The sequence below is a fragment of the Mauremys reevesii genome, linkage group 5 (assembly GCF_016161935.1).
Source record: "Mauremys reevesii isolate NIE-2019 linkage group 5, ASM1616193v1, whole genome shotgun sequence".
Taxonomy (NCBI): domain Eukaryota; kingdom Metazoa; phylum Chordata; order Testudines; family Geoemydidae; genus Mauremys; species Mauremys reevesii.
In genome coordinates, this window is record NC_052627.1 from 86,967,822 (window position 1) to 86,994,733 (window position 26,912).

General features: G+C 41.5%; 1 protein-coding gene across 3 annotated transcripts in view; it reads left to right on the plus strand.

The window, feature by feature from the left end:
• The window catches only part of DLC1 (DLC1 Rho GTPase activating protein), a 341,009-nt gene extending 314,442 nt beyond the window's left edge, over positions 1-26,567 (plus strand). For 2 of the 3 annotated variants that reach the window (XM_039541305.1, XM_039541304.1), the window contains exons 4-14: positions 5,555-5,618; positions 8,675-10,101; positions 11,618-11,794; positions 13,781-13,940; positions 14,172-14,370; positions 18,023-18,236; positions 19,609-19,723; positions 22,256-22,474; positions 23,234-23,451; positions 23,659-23,832; positions 24,508-26,549. In XM_039541305.1, coding sequence (XP_039397239.1) covers positions 5,586-5,618; positions 8,675-10,101; positions 11,618-11,794; positions 13,781-13,940; positions 14,172-14,370; positions 18,023-18,236; positions 19,609-19,723; positions 22,256-22,474; positions 23,234-23,451; positions 23,659-23,832; positions 24,508-24,613 — 3,042 coding nt within the window. In that variant the 5' untranslated portion in view covers positions 5,555-5,585 and the 3' untranslated portion in view covers positions 24,614-26,549. Of the gene's footprint in view, positions 1-5,554; positions 5,619-8,674; positions 10,102-11,617; positions 11,795-13,780; positions 13,941-14,171; positions 14,371-18,022; positions 18,237-19,608; positions 19,724-22,255; positions 22,475-23,233; positions 23,452-23,658; positions 23,833-24,507 lie in introns of all 3 variants that reach the window. The other variant, XM_039541303.1, reaches the window with a different exon arrangement.
• The last annotated feature ends 345 nt before the right edge of the window (positions 26,568-26,912 follow it).

Genomic DNA, 26,912 nt, shown 5'->3' on the forward strand with positions numbered 1-26,912 from the left:
AGCAATTTATAATTTGAGCAGGGAAAACCACCAGCAAAATTTTAATCACAGACTGATTGTGTAAATATGATTCCCTATTGAGAACTATAACATGGAGAGATGTCGAGGAGTGTAGTGCTAAGTATTTGCTGCAAAACTTTTGGTAAACACTTCACTCTGATAATATCTAATACCTGCCTTACTTCAAAGGGAGGCATTATTATTTGTATACACTAAAGATTAGTGATTTACAGCTGGGTATGAGGAAAAGGTCCCCCCCTCCCAATAGTTTACAATCTAAGGGCCCCATCTGGCACAGACTTAGTGGGATCTGCACATACTAAGCACCTCTGAAAATCAGGCCATCGAATTAGTTGCCTAAATAGGAACTTAAGTGCCCAGTATTGATTTTTTAAAACTTGAATGCTTGACTTAACACTTTAAATTGTGCCCAATATTGACATTTTAGCAGGAATGGGCCCAAACCAAACCCCTGGATCCAAACACCTCCAAATTTAAGGGAGGCCCAGTTTCAGATCCCAATTTTATCATTTGGGCAGATCTCTAATTTGTATATGCTGCTTAAACCTGAATGTTAGTAGATTTTGTGGAAAGGTTGAATGTTGCCTCTGTGTTACTGGCTTCCCTGAACAATTTAAACCACTAGATAAAATCGAGATTATAGAGATAGCATACAGTGCTCATGATACTTAGTAGCAGCACAGTGGAAATAACTAGAAAATAGTCTGTTCCTGATCATGAAACATATGGTTAGCAGATAACATCAGGGATTATGTCCTAATCTGCCAGGGATGCTTCAGGTGGTTACAGTCTGCAAAGCCATGTTTGTTTGTTTCTTAAGAAGTTCTGTAGAGTAGTGACTAGGAATTTATCTTCAAAGGGATACTGGACACACAATGTGTGGACGAAATAAGGTCCTGAAACATGCTCATCCTAAAGGATGTTGCTACCTAAGTACAAATTTTGTAGCAGACTGTTATGGAAATCCTGTCTGATCTGTCTCTCATTTTGGGGGTTTCTAAAGCACCACCACCATAGTGGCTAGACGCAGGCATAACTGCATAAGTGATATCGGAACATACTTAAACCCTGAGGCTCCCAGACTTTTGAGCCAACTAAGATTACTGTAGCAGACCAACATGACTAGTACTTGCAGCTCCTGCGAGCTTTTGAGTTTGGAGGGGCGCAACCACCATTGCAGGTTAGAATATGCACAAATGAATGGGAGACAAGCAGGCAGTGAAGGCACATTATGACCCAGCATAGAGACTCATCATTGAGGTATGGTGGAAAAGACTAAGTCCCAGTCACAAAAATCTGAAGTACCAGGATTTAAGCATACTGTATGAATGACTGGAAACCACTACTTTAACATAGGGTCAGGTATCAGGGAGTAGCCGTGTTAGTCTGTATCCACAAAAACAACAAGGAGTCTGGTGGCACCTTAAAGACTAACAGTTGCATCTGAAGAAGTGGTGTTTTTTACCCATGAAAGCTTATGTCCAAATAATTCTGTTAGTCTTTAAGGTGCCACCGGACTCCTTGTTACTTTAACATAGAGTAGTGGGCCAAATTTTGCCCTCAATTACACTATTCACAGGTCTCACTAAGGGCAGAATTTGGCCCAGCAGCAATTTATTAAACATTATGGCTGAGTGTGCCTAAAGGATTTAAATGCTCAATGCCCAAGAAGTATTTTTGTAGGCAGGGGGTTGGACAACTAAAGGCCAAGTGGGAGGAAAGAGAGACTGATTGGATGAGGATCTAGAAGGGGGAAAACTGGGTCTATCTGGGAAGACTGGGGACAAGGAGCTAGGAGGGATTGGGAATGGTTGAATAAAGAGATTGGGATGGGGGGGGGAAGTTGGAAGTGATGAGACAGAAGAGGTCTATACTGGGGAGAAAAGTCAGAAGAGTCTGTGCTCACTAGAGAACATTCCCCTCTAGAGCCAGGAATGGAACCTGTGATATCTGAGTCTCACCACTCCTCTGCTGTCAGCAGATACCTGTGAAACCCACTGGCAATGCTCTAATGCCAAGTATTCTGAAAAAATCAGGTCTTAAGTATCTCAAATTTGGCCCCCCAAATTAGTGGACACTTTTTTTCACCTTAATCTTCCTGTGCCTCAGTTCCCCAGAGGGAATGAACAGAACAGATAATCATCCAGTGATCCATCCCGTTGCCCATTCCCAGCTTCTGGCAAATTATTCTGAGTAGTGTGCAGGAAATAAGACCTAAGGCCACATATTGAACAATGAGGAGAAAACAAAATATTGACTAGCTGCTCATTAAGTGAGCACAGTCCATCCCGTGCACTGAATGAGGTAGGGGTCCTATGGAAGAATAGTATGTGACCATATAATGCATATACACAACGGGGCTGAATTAAGGTTGCAGAGGCAACATTAATCCCAGCATTTCATACCTTTTGAGTGCTCAATTTTTGTAACTTGAATAATTGTGTGTGTGTGTGTGTGTGTGTATTCATTCAGTGGAACTACTTGCATAGTGGTGCCTTACTCTATAACGTGATTAAAGGTTTCAGTGTCTCACCCGCTATAAACAAGCTGGATGTGTGATTATGGGACTGTTAAATGAAACACATAGATCTGAGACATCTCTGTAGAGCATTTAGATTTTCAAAAGGAAACTGTTTTTATAATGAAAACATGTCAGATCTGAAACAGAATCTTTACATGCCTGGTTGTTCCTGTAACTGATCTCATTTATAAAGGGATGATCTTAACTTGCTTTCATATTTGTGTTTGTTAGGGGTTGGGGTGTTTTGTTGTTTTTTAAAAGGATCTCTGTAAAAATAGTCTCTACACTTATCTCATTCAGCTGTTCAAGAGTTTTATTTTAAATGGGGGGAGGGCAGGCTACAATATAATCTTTGTGAAATCAAAGACACCCTTATCAGGCAGGCTCTAAATATGTTTTCCCTGACAGATCAAAGTGGTCAGGCTAGTTAAATGCAACAGGCTGGAAACAGATAAAACCTGATATGGGGACTCAGTGGCAGCTTTTTTGCTGTATGAGGCAAATGCTTCAATACTGTAAAATTCACAAATTGTTACATGAAACAGAACTGAAGACCAAGTCAGTATGCCTTGGATTGAGGCCCAGGAGTTCCAAATTATAAATCAAAAGTTAAAGAAAAGCCAAGTAGTGTTTACTCCTCTAGAAGATATTACAGTGACCTGTGTTTTGAGTAATTTAACATTTTATCCACAATAGTGCAGGTATGCTTTAAAAAAAGCTAGTTTAGTTGTTTGCAACTAAATACTTAGGTTTTAACTTTTATTTAAAATATGAATTCCCTTCTTCAAAATTAAATGAACAATTGCTGTTATGCAATCCAAAAAGGACGGTTAGTCACAATCAAGTAGCCAAGCCCTGTTTTAAAAGTAATTTGTGAACAACTCTGTTACAGTTTTTGTGTTTTTGTTTTTCTTTCATGTTGATAGTTTAAATAATACATTTGAATACACTCTTCAGACAAAATTGTTTTGAATCTTACTCTGTGTAGACTCGGGTAATGGTTGAACCTGCGATTTTTCATTAAGGCAGCAACACTTTCATGTGTGTACGGCCCTCCTCAGGGTTTGTTGTATTTAGGGAGGAAAAAGTCTGTTTGGTAAGGCGTCACACACCAGAATGTCAGCTTCTCCCTGATACTTGCCTGAAGACCAGTAAACCTCCTTCTGCTCTCCGTTACACAACCAGGGGTAACTGCATTGAAGCCAATGAAGTTACACAAGGGTCAAGCTGGTGTAAGTGGAATCAAACTCAGCAGGTTTCATCGCACAGTGTAATTACTCTGAAGACAACATGGAGTGACATTTTGGAATGGTGTTGTGCACTGTAATCTTTGTCACTTGGAGACAAGACAGTCTATTGCAAAGGGGCACAGGACTGAGAGTCAGACCTGGGTTCTACTCCCAGTTCCCCATTTGTAGATGGGAATAATACCACCCCTTTGTTTTGTAGGGGTGTTGTGAAAATAAATAGCAACGTTTCTGAGACACTCAGATGCTACAGTGATGAGCCATAGGAAAGCACATTAGGAAATTAATAATTCTGTCTTCAGAGCAGGGTTTGACTAGTGTGCTGAAAACAAGGCCTAGAACCATCCATTGAAGGATGAGAAAAACGTTCTGCCCCCAACTTGCTGCGTGACCTTGGTTTTGAGCAAGGCTCTGTACCTGTGTTTCATCTTTATCCCATAACTGGATCCTCAGTTTCCTAAGGGCCTGATCCTTCACCACTGAAACCAGTAAAAGCTTTGCCATAAACTTCAGTGGGTGCCAGGTCAAACCCCGTTCAAAAACCCTTGTCTGTGCAAACGGTGGGCAGAAAGTGAAGGAGATTGGTGGTTCATCCTCTAGGCATAACTAAGTTATTACATAAAATTAATTAGACACATCCCAGATACCTCTACATATCAGTACTTTCCTTTCAGTTTCTTTTTTTTTTTAAACTAAGGGTATATTAGCTTCTCCAAATTTAGCTTAAAATATGTCAACATTATAAAATAAAGATCTACATTTTAAACGGGAGTGTTTATATGCTTGATTCTGCTCTCAATGAACTCCGTGGCTAATTTATCAGTGAACTAAGAAAGGTCAAATTACTCTGCTTTGAACTGTATTCACTCAGGGCCTGATCCGACACCACTGAATTTAATGGAAAGAATTTCATTGACTTCAGTGGGCACTGGATCAACAGCCAGCCAGAGAAGATTACACAAAAAGATGCATATAATACCTTAAGGTATGCAGTTAAAAGTGCATTTCATGGGGAGCCTGGTTAATTATAGCTGCTGTACTCTTACCGAGCAATGAATTTTATTTTTGTTTAAGTTTATTTCATTTTGAGAGCCACAGTCTTAGGTATGAAAGAAACTGTACAGACTTGGAAGGAAGAACAAGGTCTATGATTTTTTTTTATTTTTTTTTTTGGAACAGATTAGTAGAGTTGTCCTGGGGCTGTCTTGAAAGTAATTATATTACACAACACAGGAACAAAATAGGCACCTGATGTGTGGAAAATTAGTTTTCCTCTTTGAGGTTTCAGCTAGAAGGGTAAAAAATTAAGGCAACAGCAGGCTACATTACAACCACAATTGCAGAGAAGCACTTTCTTTGTACCTAATTCTCAGTATGTTGGGATAATTTGCTTCAGGATTATATGTAAAAATATATTTGATATTAAGCAATAATTATTAGTAATTCATTAATTTAAAAGCACTTTCAAACTTGGTCTGTCTCTACACAATTTGGACTGTTCAGTTATTCACGTCCCTCTCATTGACTAGACCCAGGGAACCTACTAAATGCTCATCTACTCGCCACTCTTCTCACCCAGAATTCATCTGAAGTAATGTGTTAATAATTAAGCATAATAAGTGCTAATTGAGGCTCCCCTTGTGGCTATTTGTATGCAAAAGAGTTTGGAGATAGCCTTCACAGAAGCCTTTTAATTGAAATAGCCAGTCACAAAAGTCATGTGCCTGCTGATGTTAATGTGGTGGGTTTTTGTTTTGTTCCACAGGCGCTTAAATACTTTAAACAAATGTGCAGTGATGAAGCTAGAAATTAGTTCACATCGGAAAAGGGTAAGTTGGTTTTTTTGTTGTTTTTGTTTTTTTAACATCCTACATTACAGAACCATAAAAAAAAAAAAAGCTGAACATGGTCTTGTAGTTCATCTAACTTAGCTGCAGTGCAAGATTGTTCCTGGGCCAAATCTGGCATCCTTATGGAGGCAAAACACTCTTTACACTTCATTGTGATCTTTTGATTAAAGACTACAGGATTTGGCCCTGTAACTGAATAGACTCATTGACTCAGTTAAATCTTTTACGCACGCTGGGACATGGATGTGAATCACTCGCAACTACTGTGCACTTATGGGGGTCAATTTATGGGGGTCAGCTATTAACACACTCATGTTGAGCTGTGATGATGATTCAGTTAGCTCAGATGGTGCTGACTGAGCAGCATAAACCAGAGTAAATCATCATCTCAGCTAACTTGAGTTGACTCTTCAGCACCACGTTGGAACACCGGAATGCTTTATCGTGTAGGCAGGCTCAGGGGGAGCAGAGGACTCCCAGCCTTTCCCAAAAGATGCTCAGCTTGCAGAGTTGGGCCCATGACTCCTGTGCTTTTAATCACTGTTTAAAATACTAATCTAAGCTAAGGCAAAATCTCTGAAGAATAGTGTTAAATAAGCTTGAAGTAGTTTGCACATTGGTAAAGAAATCAGCATGGATTGTAGTTTCTTTGCTGTTCCCTCAAGACAATCTCATTAGTCAGTGAGTCTTAAGCCACTACCGTTCAAGGTGAGCAATGATCGAATTTCTAGTTTGGATTTGGTATGATAGTATTTATTAAAAGTTTAGTTGCGCTTGATTTTTAATAGTAAGGTATAAATAAAGGTATTGGCATTATAAAACATTATGCCCTTGCTTAAGTCCTCAATTGATGGGCAAAGGCATTGTGAAAGGTTTTTGACACTTTTCTCTTCAGTTCAGTTGAACAGCTGGATAGCAGTCTGAAAACATGTCTGAATGCTAAAGGTCAACAGTAGTCAGGACTATCCCCTGGAAGTGAGTTGTTGCAGATGAAGATGACTAAACTTAAGCAATACAAATGCTGCCATTCTCATGACAAGAATTCATGCAAATGCTCTAAGGGATCAGTCTCTTCCCTCCCCCACCCCCCCATCCATTTGTGGTATGTAGCAAAGAAGGTTCAACATTTTTTGATCATTCTACATTTCCTGTATGTATGCTAAGTTTTCTGACTACCAGAAGATTTGTTTCCTGAAATCTGAGCCTGATTAACATCAGAGTTACCAAGAAATTTTCTACGAAGTCTGGATCGTATGTTTTGGTTTGGACCCATTTCTGGTTTTGACTCAAGCATCAGTGGAGTAATATACAAATATAGGGCCAAATTCCACTTTTGTTGACTTAAGACCAGGATTTGGCTCTTAAGCCTTGTTTACATGAGGAAAGATACCTGTTGCTGACAGGGTGTCAGCAATGGGTGCATCTATCTGAATGAATACTGTTTTCTTGGTCTTCCCTTGTAGTCAAATTATGTTTAACGCCAATTGAGTGGCACCCATTGTCAGCCATAGGTAATTTTCCTGTTCTAGGCAAACTTCTCCATTGTTTCCTCACTCATGAATAGAATCTTAAGTTTCGGCATCCAGACCACAGAGTGCAGTGTGTCCTTTATGTGCTGTACATACATGTGTTTGTAATCAAACACGAGTACTGTTTGATTTTAATTTTTTTTCCCTGGCTTTGTGAAGTGTCATATGACTAAAAAGGGAACTGGAGCTAGGGGAAGATACCCCATTAGAGGCTACATGAATAAAGCCCTCTGAATGATCATTTATTATCCAGAGAATAAACTTAATAGTTCCTGTGTTCCTTATCTAACAAATGGCTTCTGTGGGTTTTTTGTTTTTGTTGTGGTAGTGTTGGGGTTTTTTTTTTGGGGGGGGGGGGGGGGGGGTTGGTTTTTTAAATTCTGTCTTCTTAAGGAAAACAATTTAAGCAAACAGACTGGAACTTTGGCACATATTAACTATGTAGAAGACTAGCTTTGGCAAGCTTACCTTTTTGTTCTTTGTTTAGCACCAAATGTGTATCCTGCGTTACTTCGGTGTGTTAAAATAGTACTCTTTTTTTTAGTTCTGGTCTTCCAACTTGTGTGTCATATGATCTTCTCCATGTAGATGGAAAAGAAGTGTGTTGGTCATACAAGATCATTCCCATGCAGTAAAAGGTTGAGGCTTAAGTGGCAATGTTGAAACATACCCTCAGGCGCTGCCCATACATCAAGTATATCAGTGGAAAGGTTACTGACAATTTACTTGTGTTATACACTCTTGCTGGCATTTGCTGCTCAGTATCTATGAAGTAATGTTAAAATTGCCTGGAGCTAGTCTGAAGTAGAAACTTCACAGGACAATCTTAGTGTCAGCTGCTGGGTTACAGGGGGAGGAAAGGACCAGGTAAGAGCCTGGAGACATTAAACTCTGGCAGTGTAATAGGTTCTCTTGCTATTTCATTAGTCACAGTTATAAGACCATTTAAGCTTCAAGGATGGGTAAGAAGTTAAGCTACTACAATTCAGAATGTCTGAGAAGCATCTCTTTATTGCAAAGGAGAATATAAACAGAGCCACTATCAACAGAGTAACATTGGAGAGAGACCGGAGTGAGACCTGCCCCTCACTGACTCCAGTTTAAAATTTTATGCATGCCAGGAATTTCCACTGATCTCAAGGGTATCCACTGTGACCAATTAATTAAAAGCCTAGAGATACTGGGGTTTGTTGAAAAGAGCAATTTAAGGCAGATTATATTATTTGCTCTGTTTGCTTTATCTACAAGATAGCTTTGAAATGAACTTCAAACATATATTTTCATCTATTTAAAAAAATTGTCTTAAGATATATGGCATATTATATGATATCATTAACTATGATTGGCTTAAAAGGCCCAATCTTGCTCTCATTGAAGCCCATGGCTGTTTTGATATTAACTTAAATGATAGCAAGATCACACACTTAAGTATACTCACTGAAAGGACTTCACTATCATCACTACCAGTTTGCCATTATACCTTATGGATGCTCTCTTTGCTTGCAGAGTGAAGATTCTGATGAAGATGAGCCTTGTGCAATAAGTGGTAAATGGACTTTTCAAAGGGACAGCAAGAGGTGGTCCAGGCTTGAGGAGTTTGACGTCTTCCCTCCAAAACAGGATTTGAATCCCTCATCCCCAGAAGCGCCTCTCCTGACGAACGCAGCTAGCCATGAAAGCGTGCTGACAGACCTCAGCGAGCGTCAGGAGGTAGCTTCCATTCACAGCACCAGCAGCACCAGTAGCCACCAAGTCACCCTCCAGAGCGAGGCAACCACCACCAGAACAAACTCAGTTGTTAGCGTTTGCTCATCAGGCAACTTCATAACGAATGATGACTCCTTCAGTAGCTTGCCCTCACCTAAGGAGCTGTCTAGCTTCAGCTTCAACATGAAAGCCAATGAAAAGAATGCCAGGTCTAAAACGAAGAGCCTGTTAAAGAGGATGGAGAGCCTGAAAATCAAGAGCTCTCACCATGGCAAAAATAAAGCCCCTTCCAAGCTGGGTCTTATTATCAGTGGGCCCATCCTGAAAGAAGGCCTGGATGAGGACAAGCTAAAACAGTTTAACTGCGTGGAAATTTCTACCCTCCATGGCAATCATATTAATGTCCCCATGGTACGAAAAAGGAGCGTCTCCAATTCCACCCAGACCAGCAGTAGTGGCAGTCAGTCTGAGACAAGCAGCGCTGTCAGCACACCCAGCCCCGTCACAAGAACACGCAGCCTCAGTGCGTATAATAAAAGGGTGGGAATGTACCTCGAAGGCTTCGACCCCTTCAACCAATCAACCTTCAGTGATGTCATGGAGCAGAACTTTAAGAACAGGGGAAGTTTTGCAGAAGACACTGTTTTTTTTATTCCTGAAGACCACAAGCCAGGTACTTTTCCCAAAGCACTCTCCAATGGTAACTTCTCCCCATCAGAGAGCAACTCTTCGGTGAACTGGAGAACTGGGAGCTTTCATGGACATGGCCATCTCTCCCTCAGGAGGGAGAACAGTGCAGAAAGCTCCAAGGAACTGAGCACTGGGAAAAGGCGCAACTCCTCTAGCTCAGTGGGCAGCCGCCTTAGCATTTATGACAATGTACCAGGCTCAATTCTGTATTCCAGTACAGGTGACTTGGCAGACCTTGAGAATGAAGACATCTTTCCAGAGCTGGATGATATCCTGTACCACGTAAAAGGGATGCAGAAAATAGTGAACCAGTGGTCAGAGAAGTTTTCAGATGAAGGGGACTCTGATTCAGCATTAGATTCGGTTTCCCCATGCCCTTCCTCTCCAAAGCAGATTCACCTTGATGTAAATAATGATCGAACAACCCCCACTGACCTTGACAGTACAGGAAATTCCTTGACTGAGACTGAAGAGCCCTCAGGAATGCAGGACAGAAGGGACTCTGGGGTGGGTGCATCACTGACACGGTCCAACAGGTCAGTAACAGGGGCTTCTGCCACTAGACCGGGGTGGGCAAACTTTTTGGCCCGAGGGACACATCTGGGTGGGGAAATTTTGTATGCAGGGCCATGAATGTAGGGCTGGGACAGGGGGCTGGGGTGCAAGAGGAGGTGCAGAGTGCGGAAGGGGGCTTGGGCAGGGGGTTAGGGTGCAGCAGGGGTGCAGCAGGGGTTTGGGGTGCAAGGTACAGGAAGGGTTTGGGGTGCAGGCTCCGGCCCAGCGCCACTTGCCTTGAGCGGCTCTGGGGTGGCAGCAGCATACACCGGGGCTAAGGCAGGCTCCCTACCTTCCCTGGCTCCGCACTGCTCCCAGAAGTGGCCAGCATGTCCGGCAGTGGCTCCTGGGGGTGGGGTGGGGCAAGTGGCTCCGCCGCATGCTGCCCTCACCTGTGGGTACCACCACCGACGCTCCCATTGGCTGCGGTTCCCCATTCCTAGCCAATGGAAGCTGCAGGAGTTGGTGCCTGCAGGCGAGGGCAGCGCACGGAGCCCTCTGTCCCATCCTGTCCCCCACCACACACAGGGGGCCGTGGTGCCAGCCACTTCTGGGAGCGGCGTGGGGCCAGGGCAGGCAGGGACCCTGCTTTAGCCCTGCTGCACCACAGGGCTGGCAGTCCCGTGGGCCGGATTGAAAGCCCTGATGGGCTGGATCTGGCCCGTGGGCCATAATTTGCCCTCCCCTGCACAAGACCCAATTAAAGCCTTAGCATAGCAGTAGTCGTGGTGATTAAAGCAAATATGTGACTTTTCCATATCCGTTTCAGAAATTAAGGGGGAGGATAATATTTTTATAGCGCCTTTAAGCCAGAATGGTTTCCAACCAAGCCACTTTAAAACAGTGTATTTGTTTATTCAAAATGTGTCCACCACTGAAATGCAGCTCTTTCTGCAGTGCAATGTGGGAGTCATCTTCTCCAGCAACATTAAAATAGTTTTTGGGGGTGGGCGAGGAATAACTTGTCAAAATGAAACTGGGGTGTGTGGGGAATGCAAAATGTAGTTGCCCAAATTTTACATAAGCCAGGATACTAGTGGTGGTATCCCTGCTCTTTCCAAAACATCATCACAAAAGAGACTCTGGCTATGTGGTCAAAGCCTTTATTTTACAACTTGTTCAAAATACGGTACTTCCAACAGCATAGTACCCCTTTCTACCATATTGTGCAAATCACTGGGAGGTAGTTAGTGCTATCATGGCCATCAGCCCAGGTTGTGTGCTCCTACATTAACATCTGGAAATTTTGCCTCATCTACTATATAACAGGAGGTAGAAGTTTCTGATATGTTGTAGATGAGGCAAAATTTCCAGATGTTGTCAGAGAAATCTCAATATGGAATGGAATGTTCTGCTAAATGGCACATTCTTAAACAACACTCATTAGAACGAATGCCCTCCACATCATTAGAGAGAATCCTTTCATTGTGATTTCTACATGTATCTTCCAAAGACACTTCAATAAATTGCCTTTTATTTTCCCCTCCTTTCCTGCAGGCACAGATTGAGATGGCACAGCTTTCAGAGCTCCCACGGGCCCAGCTTGAGCTCTGTGTCATTACAGATTAATAGCCAGTCTGTGGCACAGATGAACCTACTGCAGAAATACTCTCTTTTGAAGTTAACTGCCCTCCTGGAGAAATACACACCTTCCAATAAGCATGGCTTCAGCTGGTAAGGACCATTCAAATCCTAGGGATTTGCCTGTCATGAATGAATATAGAAAACATCACTAATCCCCAACTATCTTCCCTCTTCCTGTTTACTTGCATCTAATTAAAATGCATTCTGCCATCTTCCTGGGAGGGCTCCAGCCTCAGAGGACAATACTAAACCCATTAACCCTTCACATTGTTTTAATGTCATTGGGTGGCAGATGCTCATTAATAGGGAGTCACAGAGGGTGGCTGCAATTAACACAAGGGACATGGGAATGCATTTCAATACAGATGCTCTTGGAGCACAGACCAGCTGGCTGTGTTGGGAAAAGTCCAGCAAGAATCCACAGCACAAAGGAATAATCGTATATTAAACCAATTTGCACTTAAGGAGACCTACTTCAGAGCATCTTAAGATACCAGAAAACTGTCTTCAAAGTCTCCTGCCTTTCTCCTTCATTGGTATTCTTAATATTATTTATTTAATGCCAGGGCACTTCAGTTGAGTAAGTTTCCCTCACTTCTAGTGTGTCGCTATCTGACCACTAACTTTTTTATGCTGAATACATTTTGTTTTAAAAGAAAAACCCAAATCCAGTTATTTTATTATAAAAACAAAATGAAAAAATTAGCAAGTTTGGAAAAACAGCTGAGTTTTCATGTAGCCACTTCAGGTTTTCGTTACCTAGTCAATATCTTTTGTCAGATTAGTGAAATAGAAAACCTGTTACTGCCATATCTGTATTGCACAGTCTGTGTAACCCTAAAGCAGCAAAAAGTACAATATAGTTCGGAGGGGTTCCCCCTTCGTTCTTATGGCCTCCTCCCTTCTCCAGGACTCTGAGTATTTAACTCCAACATCAAAGTAGCTCCTGTTCAAAGGCTGTTATTATGTGAGCCATGCGAAATACAGAAGTTGTTTGTTCTGAAAGACAGAAATAAGTATTGACCAGCTATCCCTGCATGCTTCAGATTCTCGGTGGGGATCGTAATGTGTTCTTTCACATTCTGCTGGCATGTTTTTTGACAAAGCAAGTATTATTCACACATATATCAATAGTGCCCCATGTTTAACTATAGTGTAATACAGTTTGATTCTTTTTATTTTTTGTAGAACAGATTAGCCCCCAAAAGCATAATACATTGTTTGTATAGTTGACTATACATGCAAAAGTTAAGAGTCTCCCTGTTTTCTGTCCTCCAAAGTTTTGTATCCTACATTAACTTTCTCTTTCATTAGCGAGATGATCTCAACACTTTCAAATGCTAAAGGATTTTTTTAATATGAGAAAACACTCTTGAGAATCCAAGAGTAAATAATTCTTTTGAGCTCTGGTAAATTTTTCCTCTGAGTCAAAAGCAAATGGAAAGGTGTCTCATTGAAACTAGGGGCCTGACAAGGAGGGGGGGGTCCCTCAAAGGGGTCATTAGAAGAACTGAAATTTTTAGCTGACAAACTCAAATGTATTACATCAGCTTCCTGCTGTTACACATACGGGTGGGCGGTCGGCCTGGCTTGAGAGCTTTATAGACTAAGTGGTTGACATACAAAAAGGTTATTGTTCACATGCCCATCTTTCTTGAGAGACCTAAAGAAGCTACATTATAAAGGGTTGTTGGCCACAGGATTTATTTTGAGTCTACTATAGTTCATCCTGGCTCCTGTTCTCCCATTGCATTTGTTGTATCAGTGTTGATAGACTAGCACCCCCTATTAATGCTTGTAATCAATATATAGCCTCCTCCTAACATTAAGCATCATAGAGATGCTCCATTTCCCACCCCCACCTTCTTCTATGGAAAAGAGTAAATATTTCGTTTTCAGTGCTACAAATAAGCCTTTCACATAGTATTCACTCTATTAAAGTCTTTCCATTTCACTTATTTTTTAGCATGTTACAGCTACTGGAATCTAGAAGCTAGGGGTGGGTGGGTGTGGTGAGAATGTTGTGTATGCTGTGCTAACAGCTATGTTTTCTCCTCCTTCTCTCTGCTTAAACAGGGCTGTACCAAAGTTTATGAAAAGGATTAAGGTCCCAGATTATAAAGACCGAAATGTGTTTGGAGTTCCCCTTCCAATTAATGTCCAGCGTACAGGGCAGCCTCTCCCACAGAGCATTCAGCAAGCCATGCGGTACCTCCGCAGCCACTGTTTGGATCAGGTTAGTTTCACTTCCTTACCATTCCACTACGTGGTCACCATCCCAGCACTTGATTATTTATTGTTCTTGAGCCAAATCTTCAAGCCCTTATTTCCTTTTTACTCTAGCCATATTCAAGAACAATTCCCACTGAAGTCAGTGGGTAGGACTGTAGGATTTGGCACCTCCTTGGTGGATTTAATGTCTGTGGGTTTTTTTCTTTTTTCTTTTTAAATATGCAAACACATGTAGGTTGGACTATTCAGGAAATCTGGAGTCAAGTCAAGAATCCAGGCTTTGCGCCAAATGAATGAGAGCTCAACAGACAGCGTTAACTATGAAGGCCAGTCTGCATACGACGTGGCAGACATGCTAAAGCAGTACTTCCGTGATCTACCTGAGCCGCTCATGACGAACAAACTCTCTGAGACGTTCTTACAGATCTACCAATGTAAGTCCTCAGATTCCCAAAGTGGGACAGAAAATTGGGCCCTGGTTTCAGAGAAATATTCCCAAATATGCACTCCTACAATGTCTAATGGCTGAACTGCCAAATATATCCCTCATCTGGGCACCATATGTGTTGGCTTCTAGGGAATTTGTAAACAATGCCATTTGATACCATCAGATACTTTACCTTCTTTTTGAAGTACCCATTATTTGTCATCCTGCCTCTTGTGAAAGTGAGTTTTGGTTCTCTAGTTATATAGTGATATAGATGGCAAATTTTCCCAGTTTCATCTGTTTCTGAATGCTTGGAACCAATATAAACCCTCTGCCTCTTTGAATTGGAATTCTGTCTTCTCCGGGCATGCTTCGTGATTTGAGATTTAAAATAAAGTTCATGTCTCATGTGGAGGGGGGGGGGGGTTGCAGATACAGGGTTAGGAGAGCTTTGACTTCTGAAGAAATTGCAAATTTGCTTCAAAAATTACTATGTCCTTTTACATCAGGATTGCCCAAACTTGACATTCCTTAATCTTGTGTCATTTTATGCCCAATAGCAGCACTCATAAACATATGAAAACATTTTTCAATCTTACAGCTGCCATTTTATCATTTCTACTACTGGGGCCTAGGGTGGGATCCACAATGGTACTTAGGCACCTGAGTCCCAGTGTTGGCTCCACCGCAATCCACAAAACTCCTGCCGAACCCTCTTGACACCTAAACTCCCTTGGTGCCTAGGGGCTTGTCTACACAAACAATTGTTTCATGGCATGGTGGGGTGTGACTCTACCCCACACCGGCCTGCCACAGACAAACTATCCCTGTAGACCCTGCTGATGTGCAGTTACAGTTACTTAGTGCACTTTGATCCAGTCCCGTTTCAAGGAGGGTTAAGATCAAGGTGGGTGCCCTTAATCAGTGGCCTAGACAGTCATTTTCACACTCTCTAACCCAATGGCTATTTAATTTATCCGCCGTGGAACAGTCATTGGGCTAGAAAGGTGGGGGACTCCGGTCCAGTCTCCCAGTTCCAATCACTTTTTTATTTCCTCCACAGTGGAATAGCTTCAACAGGAGAGATTGCAGGAGCCCCACATAAGACTATCCCAGAGCTCAGTGGTTAGAGCTCTGTCCCGAGAGGTGGGAGACCACCGTCCAAATCCTTTCTCCCCCTCTGGCAGAGGAAGGAATTAGTTCTGGGTCTCCCACATCCCAGGCAAGTCCGCTAACCACCAAGTAGAAGTCAAAAGATGGGTGGTGCTGCTGATGCCAACACCACCACCAGCCATTCTGCATAGCACGAGGCAGGTGCCTAACTCATTTAGCAAGAAATATCTTGGGCACCTCAGCAATCTGACTTCAGGTGGCTGGTTCCTGTTCATGGATCAGTAAGCAGAGTTAGGTGCCTATCTCCAAGAAAGGGGCAGGGCTTAGCACACACTTCTCATTGGCATATCCCATTAGCTAGCTCTGGCTGCTGGCATGCTGACTCTTTTTGTGGATTGAATTCTTAGGTGCTTATCATCCTCTACAATGAATAGGGGGAGCCTGTGCCTAACTCGGCTTTGTGGATTGCAGAGTTGTTCCTGTGGTTCTCTCCCCATCCCCCTTCCCGGTGCCTAAAAGTGAGGTGCCATGGCGCTCAGCGTTGCAACACTGAAGTCCCTTTGTGGATTCCCCTGCCCAGCTAGTGTACTGAGGGGCACTCTATACATAGCATGGTTGGAATGATTTCCAAAATCCCTTTGTTTTAGCATACTGGGTAGTCTAATTATCTGGAAAGAAACAACTAATCTCCCAGTAGGGTGATTTCCCTTCATTTCAGCTTGATAAATTGAGTTCTGTACAGATTGGAAGCATTGTGTAGGGGGTCTTTTGGTGACTACACAATAGATGATCAGATCACTCCCCAATTCCCAATTTTCCCTCTGTATTGAGCCGTTAAGATGAGAATACCTAACCGTTCCTTTGGAATGGGTGGGAGTCAGCTGTCATAACATTTGGATCCTCTGACCTCTTTGGGAGACCAGGTTGATGGATACATGGACCTTGTGATTTCATGCTCTGTGGTCCCATGGTGTCCTCCTAGGCTCCATGGTAGGGTAGCTCCAATAGAGCTGTGCTGTGAAGGACTCTTCATGCTATCCGTCTAGGTTTCATTACTGCCCTTGTCACCATATCTGAATGCCTTACACTGCCTTCCCCCAAAACTCTCCAGGGGAATTCTACAGGGCTGAAGGAGATGTGCTAATGCGGACTCAATTAGCATACCAACTGATATGATGTGGGATAGGGATGCAGAGGAATGATGGCTGTCCAACCACCCTGGACACCAACCCTTCAGAGAAATACTTTCTAGTGGCTGGTGCCAAGGGAAGTTTAATACGGTGCTACAAAAACTGCACTCCCTATGTTGTGTCTCCTTCCCCTAGGATTGATCTGCAGGGGTTGCAGCTGCTCTGCCCATAAAAGGAGATGAGCTAGGCCAGAAGTTTTGATCCGCTGTCCATAGACAGCAAAATCCTTTGGAAGTTGTTGTAAATTTTTCTTCCATGTGTATGGCCAGAATTTCCCCTTCCCTGGGTATTATGCTTAGCATATTGTATCAGATTGTGCCTGTGCACCACTTGTAAAATGCCTTGAGCTTGTTGAGGGTGGAAGGCAGTATATCATATGTAAGATATTTTAGTGTACCCTTTAAAACATTTTAACATCACCACCTACATCCATTTAAAAAACCCTACAGTTTAGCTTATGCTCAAAGTGATACAAAATAGATGGTCTGTTAGTAATGAGAGAATTACAGATGAGACATACTGCCAAGTTTCTCTTGAGCGTGTCATCAAAATTTTGCAGTGCTAATGATGGTAGAAACGCCATATGCACCCCCTCAAGTTGCCTTATTGGAGATGGTTCACTGGTACTCTGAGAAGCAGAGCTGGCCTGGGTTATTTCATTTTTTTTTCTCCAGACTTTCAGTTTTTATAAAAACATGAGTCAAAATTTCCTGCCTAAGGTGTTTGTTGTCAGTAACCACGGAGCCCTGTAATGGTATGGGGCCGCATGTCAGTGACTTTCTTTTTCCACCATGTGACTTTGAAAGATCTACTCAATAAAACAGGCCTGTGTATGTTTGGTGAAGCACTTTCTGGTATTTTATGGCATCGGTGTTGAAAAGGTTTAGTACCCATTTATTTATTTCATTTTATTGCTTCTCTGATTGTTAAATATATTTCCCGTGTGAACTTTTTGAGAGCTGAAGAATTTTTGCTGGAGTCTCTTAGCTGGACTTTGTTTCCATGTTCAACACTGCCCATGGCCATCAGTCAGACTTCTGCAATTAACAGCTCTTTTAGCAGAGGTGCAGGAGGACGTAGTGCTTGAAATTAAATTCTATTACAAATTGTGGTACAGGCACAACTTTTATACTATTGAGTTTCTCTTGAGGCAGGAAATAACTGAGGGTAGGTAAGTTGGTGGCAATAAAAAAAAAAATTCCTTTGTGTGTTGCCTGTGACTGGTATGCCTCCTGGAGGAAATCCTTGCAAACCTGAATAAAATAGTTGAAGCTGGAGTATGGATTTGGATGTATTCATGCTTGTGTATATGTGGAAAATCAGTGAGCTGATGAGAATATTACTAATATTATGCAGATGTGCCAAAGGATCAGCGGCTCCAGGCTATCAAGGCTGCTGTTATGCTTCTACCTGATGAGAACAGGGAGGTCCTACAGATTCTTCTCTATTTTCTGAGTGATGTCACCGCTGCAGTGAAGGAAAACCAGATGACGCCAACAAACCTTGCTGTGTGTTTAGCACCTTCCCTCTTCCACTTAAATACTCTCAAGAGAGAGAATTCTTCTCCAAGGTATGTCTCCAAAGAGTGCAGGAGAATATAGTTCAGTACTACCATTCCTGTGATACTACTCCTTTATATCATTTAGCAAGTACTGGGATTCCCCTATTACAGCTACCATCTTGAACTTGCTTTGTAGTAAATGAATTATCTCCACCACCACCACCTTTGATTACATTGGAAGCTTTAGAAGATATGTTAGGTGCAAAATGTATATTTGATCCCACTCTGAATTGCTGTAGGTATTTATAAAACAAAACTAACCTTTAGAGACTTCAAAAGTGGCCAAGGAAATGCAATGTCCACCCCACAATGGTAGCACCTGTAGCATAATGTGAACTCCTCTAACTTCTCCTGCAGTTGTACAAAAGTATTAAAATAACACCACTAGGTATCACTGAGAATTAAGAAGGCATGTTTTAGCCTCCTTACTGCATATGTCTTGTAATTCACCTAGTTCAGTTTTGCCACTATTCTGTGTCAAACAAGGTAATTAAACTTGAAATTCCCAGAGTTTAGGTCAAGCTAAAGAAGGGGTGGGTGTTATGAAGTTCATTGGGGCATTCCTTTGCAAACAGGTTGGTAGAAAAATGAAAGAGGTGGTCAGATAAGAAAGTAACCAAGTCTGAGGAACAATAGATTTACCCTCATTCACTGGAGAGCAACCTAGTTTACCCATAATCAGAATGGAATAGTCCAATTAGTGCTGCTTCCCCATTCATTTTATACATAATCACACACTAACGCTGGTATTCAGATCACCAGCGAGAGCAGGGAGCCAAAGTGTTTACAGACAGGTGTTTATTCCCATTTCTGCTTATCTGGGGGTTAATTGAAAGAAAAGTCTTTCCCCTAGGGATGAAAAAGTCACCAAATAGATTACCAGGGACTAGATTCACATGGGGGAGTTAGGCTGAGCATTGCAGCACCTAACATTTAGGAGCCCTGCCACTCAACAGAATTCAGAGCCCTGAGTTGGGAGTGGGTGATAAGTGCTATTGAAACTTTTTTTCAAGACGTTGAACTATGACTGGTAACCAGCCTCTGAGGCCATGTTAGCAACATCCCCACAGCTCTTTACTCTAGGTGGAATCTCAGTTTTCCCATTAGGAACACTCCATTCTCTTTACTGGAACTGGTCATGGTGGTCAGTAGGCAGCCAGTGTGGCTATTTCCAACTATGAACAAGTTTGCAATGGGTTAGGTATGCCTGTTCCGTGGCAAGTCTGCAGTAGCAAGAAAAGACGTCACTAACATTTAACATTACACCAAACGTTTCTGTCCTAGGCAGCTCTAGTCTATGCTATCAGGACATTAAGCAGTATAACTGCACACTTACCAAGCCATTAACTAATACTGACTTGTTTATTTTCCTCCTCCATAGGGTGATGCAAAGAAAACAGAGTCTGGGCAAACCTGATCAGAAAGATTTAAATGAAAACTTGGCTGCAACTCAAGGCCTTGCCCATATGATTGCTGAGTGCAAGAAGCTCTTCCAGGTGAGACAGCCATCTGTGAAACAGAACCACTGGTTCAGCAGTGATCAAAAGAGATCTATGAAAAATAGACAAGTTTTCAATGGAGAGCCAAGAGTCTCTTTAGTTTGTTTAAAGACTATATTATTAGACAAACAAATAAGCACCTTTAAAAAGCATACAGAATCATAGGACTGGAAGGCTCCACGAGAGGTCAGTCCAGTCCCCTGCACTCATGGCAGGACTAAGTGTTATCTAGACCATCCCTGACAGGTATTTTTCTAACCTGCTCTTAAAAATCTCCAGTGATGGAGATTCCACAACCTCCCTAGGCAACTTATTCGAGTCCTTAGCTACCCTGACAGGAAGTTTTTCCTAATGTCCAACTAAACCTCCCTTACTGCAATTTAAGACCATTGCTTCTTGCCCTATCCTCAGAGAAGGAGGGAAGTAAATTGTTCTCGTTTAACCTCAGAGGATAGGACAAGAAACAATGGGCTTAAATTGCAGTAAGGGAGGTTTAGTTGGACATTAGGACAAACTTCCTGTTAGGGTAGCTAAGCACTCGAATAAGTTGTCTAGGGAGGTTGTGTTCTCTGGACTCTCTCCAATTTGTCCACATCTTCCTTGAAATGTGGCACCCAGAACTGGACACAATACTCCAGGTGAGGCCTAATCAGAGCGGAGTAGAGCAGAAGAAACATTTCTCGTGTCTTGCTTACAACACTCCTGCTAATACATCCCAGAATGATGTTTGCTTTTTTTACAACAGGGTTACATTGTTGACTCATATTTAGCTTGTGATCCACTATGATCCCCAGATTCCTCTTCACAGTACTCCTTCCTAGGCAGTCATTTCCCATTTACTTCAGACCATTTCTCCAGATCACTTTGAATTTTAATCCTATCCTCCAAAGCACTTGCAACCCCTCCCAGCTTGCTATCGTCCACAAACTTTTTATAAGTGTACTCTCTGTGACTTTATCTAAATAATTGATGAAGATATTGAACAGAATCAGACCTAGATCCAATCTCTGCGGGACCCTACTCGTTATCCCCCCTCCAGCTTGACTGAACCACTGATAACTACTCTCTGGGAATGGTTTTCCAACCAGTTATGCACCCACCTTATAGTAGCTCCATCTAGGTTGTATTTCCCTAGTTTATGAGAAGGTCATGGGAGACTGTATCAAAAGCCTTACTCATGTCAAGATATACCAAATCTACTGCATCCCCCTATCCACAAGGCTTGTTACCCTGTCGAAGAAAGCTATTAGGTTGGTTTGACACTATTTGTTCCTGACAAATCCATGCTGTTACTTATTATATATAAATATGTATATATTGTGTGTAACAGTAATAAGTATGTTGTTTGTAGGTGGTACTGGTAGTGAGGACTGCAGTTTTTCCAGTCCACAGGGCTCAAAAATTATGAGTCAGATCCCAAAGCATGAGTGTGGTTTAAATAGAAGCCTTGGGCTAGAACACAATAGCTGGGAGAAGGTGCTTCAGGAGGTGGGGCATTGGGATGTGGAACGGTGTGAACATGGTTGGGAGTCTGACTTGAGAACCTGCCCTCTGATTTGCAGAAGAGCTGAGCACTCAACTACAAATCTAAGTCAATGGGAACTGTACTGTGAACATGTAAATTGTTATTAAAAGTTGAGTACTCTGAAAAATTAGGCCATATGCTTCTCAAATTGAGCACTCAGAATTAGTGTAAAATATTATTTGTGTCACTTCCTCATCTGTGAAATGGGAATAATAATACCCCTTCACCACATAGGGATGTTATGAAATTGATTCATTAATGTTTGTGAAGTGCTCAGATCCTATAGTGGTGATTGCCGTAGAAATACCCATGAGACAATTAAAAATTCTGTGTTCAGAACACAGTTTGAGTAGTGTGCAATAAATGAGGCATGGGGCACACATTGAACAATGAAAAGAAATATTGAGTAGCGGTTCCTTTATTGAGCACCATCCATTCTGTGCCCTGAATGAGGTCCTGTGTAAAAATAATTAAATCATGTAATTAAACTGTATGATGATGCATGCACACAAGGAGATCAAACGAAGGCTCCATGAGCAATTTTAATTCTGGCACTTAACATGAGTGTTTGATTTTACAACTGTAGCATTTTAAATGTAGTTTGTATGCAATATGTATACATATACTGCACCCCTCCATGTCTCTCATTCACTGTTTTTTCTCATCAGGGTTGTGACTATATTTAGCTTTTAAATCCCAGTTGGCAGGAGCATGTAGCAAATAGGAGCATGTAGCAAACATTTCTTTCAACAAGTGGGTTTTTTTTCCCCTTCATTCTTTATCAGGCTCTTTCTTGTCTCCGTTCTTTCATTTATACATTACTATCAATCTCTAAATTCATCCTCTGTGTTAATTGTCATCCTGCATGTCTGCAGTGGGGAGCATTCTGAGTTCAGATGACTGTCGTTTTATGAATTTTTGAACTGTTAGCTTTGACCGTACTGAGTTCTTCAGAATATGAAGAAACAGTTCTAGGATGATTATTCTCTTTCTGCAATTCCTAGATTCCAGAAGAAATGAGCAGATGTCGGAATTCTTACACAGAGCAAGATCTGAGGCCTTTAAGCCTGGAGGAACTTGGGCGAATCAACAGTACGGAGCCCTCAGACTATCATTGCTACCTTCAGGACTGCATGGATGACCTGCTTAAAGAGATAAAGGACAAGTTCAAAGGCTGGGTCAGCTATTCCACATCAGAACAAGCAGAGCTGGCCTACAAGAAGGTATATCAGTGGAGTTCCAAGTTCACAACTCCTGTTTAGTTGCCTGTTTTCTGTGGTTTAGTCTGGTACAGAATAGACCTTTCAATAGATGAGGGTATAGCAGAAAAAACAATTGGTAAAGTGCATCTGTATTCTGAAAAGTGATTATGCGGGGGGAACCCACACTCCCTAGTGGGTCTGCTGCTTTTAGGGACAAAAGTAAGTTTATTCCTGTTCATTCCACAGAGCCAGCACATCTAGAAGGCAGCTCACTGCCTCCTGTACTTCCTTGTGCATCATAGTCATCAAAATATTTACTGAACTCCATTGACAGGATCAGTTACCCCTGTGCAAACCTATAGCCAACAAACTTGCAGCGATGTAACTGGAGGTATTGTTTCGCCTGCAAGAACCTTTATTACTGGTAATGGTGGGTAAGAAAAGCAGCTTTCTTGCTTCTCAGATCAAGTTTGCAGAGCTAGAAGTCATTGAGAGGCAATAAAGATGGCACCACAGGGTGGTGTTCTCAGTTTTCCTTTTCAGTTTAGAACCCCTCTTTTGAAGTTACGATCACTCCCTTTAGAAGGTAACTTAGAAGTTTGCACATCAATTCCATTGGGCCATGCAGCTTATTCTCATGCATGAGGTTCTCTCTCTTATGACAAGATTAATAAGACATTTTGTTTTGACCCCTTTATAGTATGTTTTTCAACACTAAGAAATTAAGAAGGAAAAGTGTAAATTGTAATAGTACTGACACGCCTATGTTGATGTTCCCAGGTGTGTGAAGGACCCCCGCTCCGGCTGTGGAAAGCCACCATTGAAGTCCCTGCTGTGCCTGAAGAGGTTTTAAACCGTTTACTTAAAGAGCAGCATCTTTGGGATGAAGATCTCCTGGATTCTAAAGTAATTGAAACCTTGGACAGTCAGACAGATGTATACCAGTATGTCCAGAACAGCATGGCACCACACCCAGCCAGAGACTATGTGATTTTAAGGTGAACTTTCATATACTGCAGCACTAGGCTTAAGACAGAGAACTATCAAAATTTAAGAAAAAAAATCTGGTTTACATTACTTCAGAAGAAGGCAGTTTGTAGACACATGCCTATTTATGAAAACTAGCACTTTTTCTAAGGCTAGTAGAAATGTGTCCCTTTTCTTACAGTAATGTAAGGCAATTATTTCATGTTTGTTTTTAACAGAACATGGAGGACAAATTTATCCAAAGGAGCTTGTGTGCTGTTAGCCTCCTCGGTGGATCATGACCGTGCTCCAGTGCTTGGTGTTAGAGTTAATGTGCTTTTGTCCAGGTATCTGATTGAACCCTGCGGGTCAGGAAAATCCAAACTTACCTACATTTGCAGAATTGATTTAAGGTACAGTCTCCTGCTTTATCCCACCAGATTTTGTTGGTGGCGGCAGTTCCTCTGGAGGGGTTTCGTTTTGGGTTGATTATGCAGCATTTGTACTCATAGGCGGCTCATATCATAGGCTGAAGAAGGTTATGCCTCCCCAAACAACCCCGTATGGCCCCACCCATGCTCTGCCCAAGGGCCCCTCCTGCTTGCCCCTCCCTTTGGCCCCAGCCCAGGCAGGCTGCTGCTCTTCCAGGAACATGCTAGGGTGACAACCTGTGGGTGGACTCACACAGTTATTCAGTAAGCTGGGTACATGTTTTGGTGATTCTGTCCTTTATATAATTAGTTGTTTTTGTTCCCCTTCACTTCTGGTAGGCATGAACATTTGAGAGAGAATAGTTGTATTCACACACTTCTTACATTAGTGACAGAGCCCAAGTTCTGATGAAATCTTACTTTTCTTTGCTCTGGTAAATCTGTGTGCATTTGATTTGGATGTTGTACAACATGAAAACTAATAACCGACCTCTCCAGAGAAAAGGTGTTTCTCAGAATTCTGTTCAACCAGGCTTTTTGGAATAACCAGTAGTGTAGCCAAGTAGATTTTCATTTGAGCGCCTTTGATATATTTTCTTTGCGTAAGGACCAGTATTGCTGATAGAGCTTCTCATTTACTTTGTTTCTCTGTTACAGGGGCCACATGCCAGAATGGTACACTAAGTCTTTTGGACACCTGTGTGCATCTGAAGTTGCTAAAATCAGAGACTCTTTCAGTAATAAAGAAGTAAAATCCAGGTGACAACAACTACTCATCAAACCCATCATCAATGTACACATTCCTAGCAACTGAAGACTGTCGAATGGATGACATGCAATTGGTGTCTTGGAAGACTCGTATATTGAATTGGACTGTGACCATCCCATACATTTTAAAGCTGCTTCCTGTCTGTGTAAGGTCTGTAGTATAGACCTTGACTGGAATATATAGGATGACTGTGTGCAGAAAAAAATAAAATAAAAATCAAAACTGTATATTGTACTATTACTAGATGGTTTGAGTTGCTTCTGAGAAGCAAAAAACTCTTAACACAAATATATTATGGAATGGGGTGAAGATACTTCATTCCCATGTGCTATTAGCTTTATGTACATACTTGTCATTTTATTTGTAATGTGTTGAGGGACTGGTGTATCCACTGGAATAGCTGGTACTCTTCAATGTGCTCTCACGGAGAGAAGCAAAGAAAGGTTTGCACAGAGATAAGTGTGAATGTGTGTAATTGTTGAAAGGAATAGCTAGAAGCATGGTGTCTGGCACACTGATATGGATCCACAGCATGGATTTTAATGTATTGGATACAGTTCAACCTGGAATCTCTGACTACCCAATGGACCAGCAGCAGCAATCCTTCATTCTTGCCTGTTTTGTGTTACTAACATTGTTAACCTGTAAGCAATTGTTATAGTAGACTTGCTCTGTCTGTTTCATACCCACATGATTTTTTTAGGAGTGATTTAGCAAATTTACTGCAATACAGAATACACTTGTAAACTATGTAGATTGAAGTAGTGTTGAAATTCTTATCTAGTGGCCAAAAAAGCCACTAATGTCAAATTGTTTTATTGCCTAAAAGTGAATATTTGTTGCATTTACTCCTGGATGTGTTGTAATAATTGTACATGATCATGGTATGTTTCGCTATATCCTAATGGTTTTTAAGAAGAAAATGTAGACATAGGAATCCTGATGGCAGGATGCCTAAGGCAGCAGACAGAGTAAGTTGACTAGGAAGATTCTTCATATGGATTTTCTCTCTCTCCTTTACCTGCCTTTCTGAAAGCTGCACATTAACATGAAGCTTTGAGAGCTTCGGTGTGAGCCATTTAATTTTTTTAAAACCCTTTGGATATTTCTCACTGACAATCGTTATGGACCGTAGGAAACCAAGAGGTCCTCTGGAAAAGGTGGTCTTTATGCAGGTTTTACTATAAAGTACGGATTTGATTTAGAGATGCAGTATTATGTGAAAAATGTATTTTGTGGCTGAGGGTATGAATGAGTTGCAAGGTGGCTGAAACTGTTACCATTGTCAGTATTATTTTTTTTAAATGGCAAATGTATTAGTTTCCTCATGAATAAGGAGCCTTTCTATATTCAATTTGAAACTTTTTGAATTTGTAAAATCATACGGTGTACATACCAGTCTATCGTAAATATGTAACTTGCCCACAGTGTACTGTCAGACATAAGTAAAGCATGATAAAGATAATTATTTAAAATATACTTGTATTTATACCTCAGATATTCTTTTGGGGTTTTATACCTCAAGTTTTTTTTTCCTTCTATTGTAAATATGCTTTACATGATTAAGGTCTAAGAGAGAACACAAGAGGAAAAGGTTTATAACTTGGTATGTCTGTACAGAGTATAATCAATAAGTGCACTATTAAATGTTTAAAACTGGGGGAAAAAAATCTAGTGTCTTCACATCTTTTTGCATATAGTTCTTCTTAAATTCCTGCCCCTAAAGTGCATTTCATACTAAGTCTTATCCTGAGAGATGAAATCCATGCGAGTTAAGAGCACTCCAGCAAAATTGCTCCAGACCTCACAGAATCATCATCATAAAGCATCCTCTGTTCAACTCCTACTCAGAAGTAACCACTGACATCAAAGGGAATTTTTGCCTGAATGGGAATAGGGACTGCAGAATTGGACCCAACATCAGTACAATAGCTCCAGGAAGCAGAGTTCCTACCCTTGCTAAATCAATCTTCTGATTGAAAAATTGCATTAAGATAGAGCTTCATGTAAAATGAGGTTCACTGCAACCAGGAAACTGCTGGCTGTCCAGGAAGTGAGAAGGTTCTTTTGAAACAAGAGGACAAATGAATAAAATGTGAAAATCTGAGAAAGTTAAATCCTATGTACCAAAGAAACAGTCAAGCAATTAACAATTAAGGTTAATAGAAATACCACCTGGGCATCTGGAAAAGGATTTTTTTTTTTTGGAGGGGAGGGTCTCTACAAGGTTTTTTTTTGGGGGGGGGGGGTTGGTCTGGGTTGTTGTTTTTTTAACTCCAAATCAATATTGAAA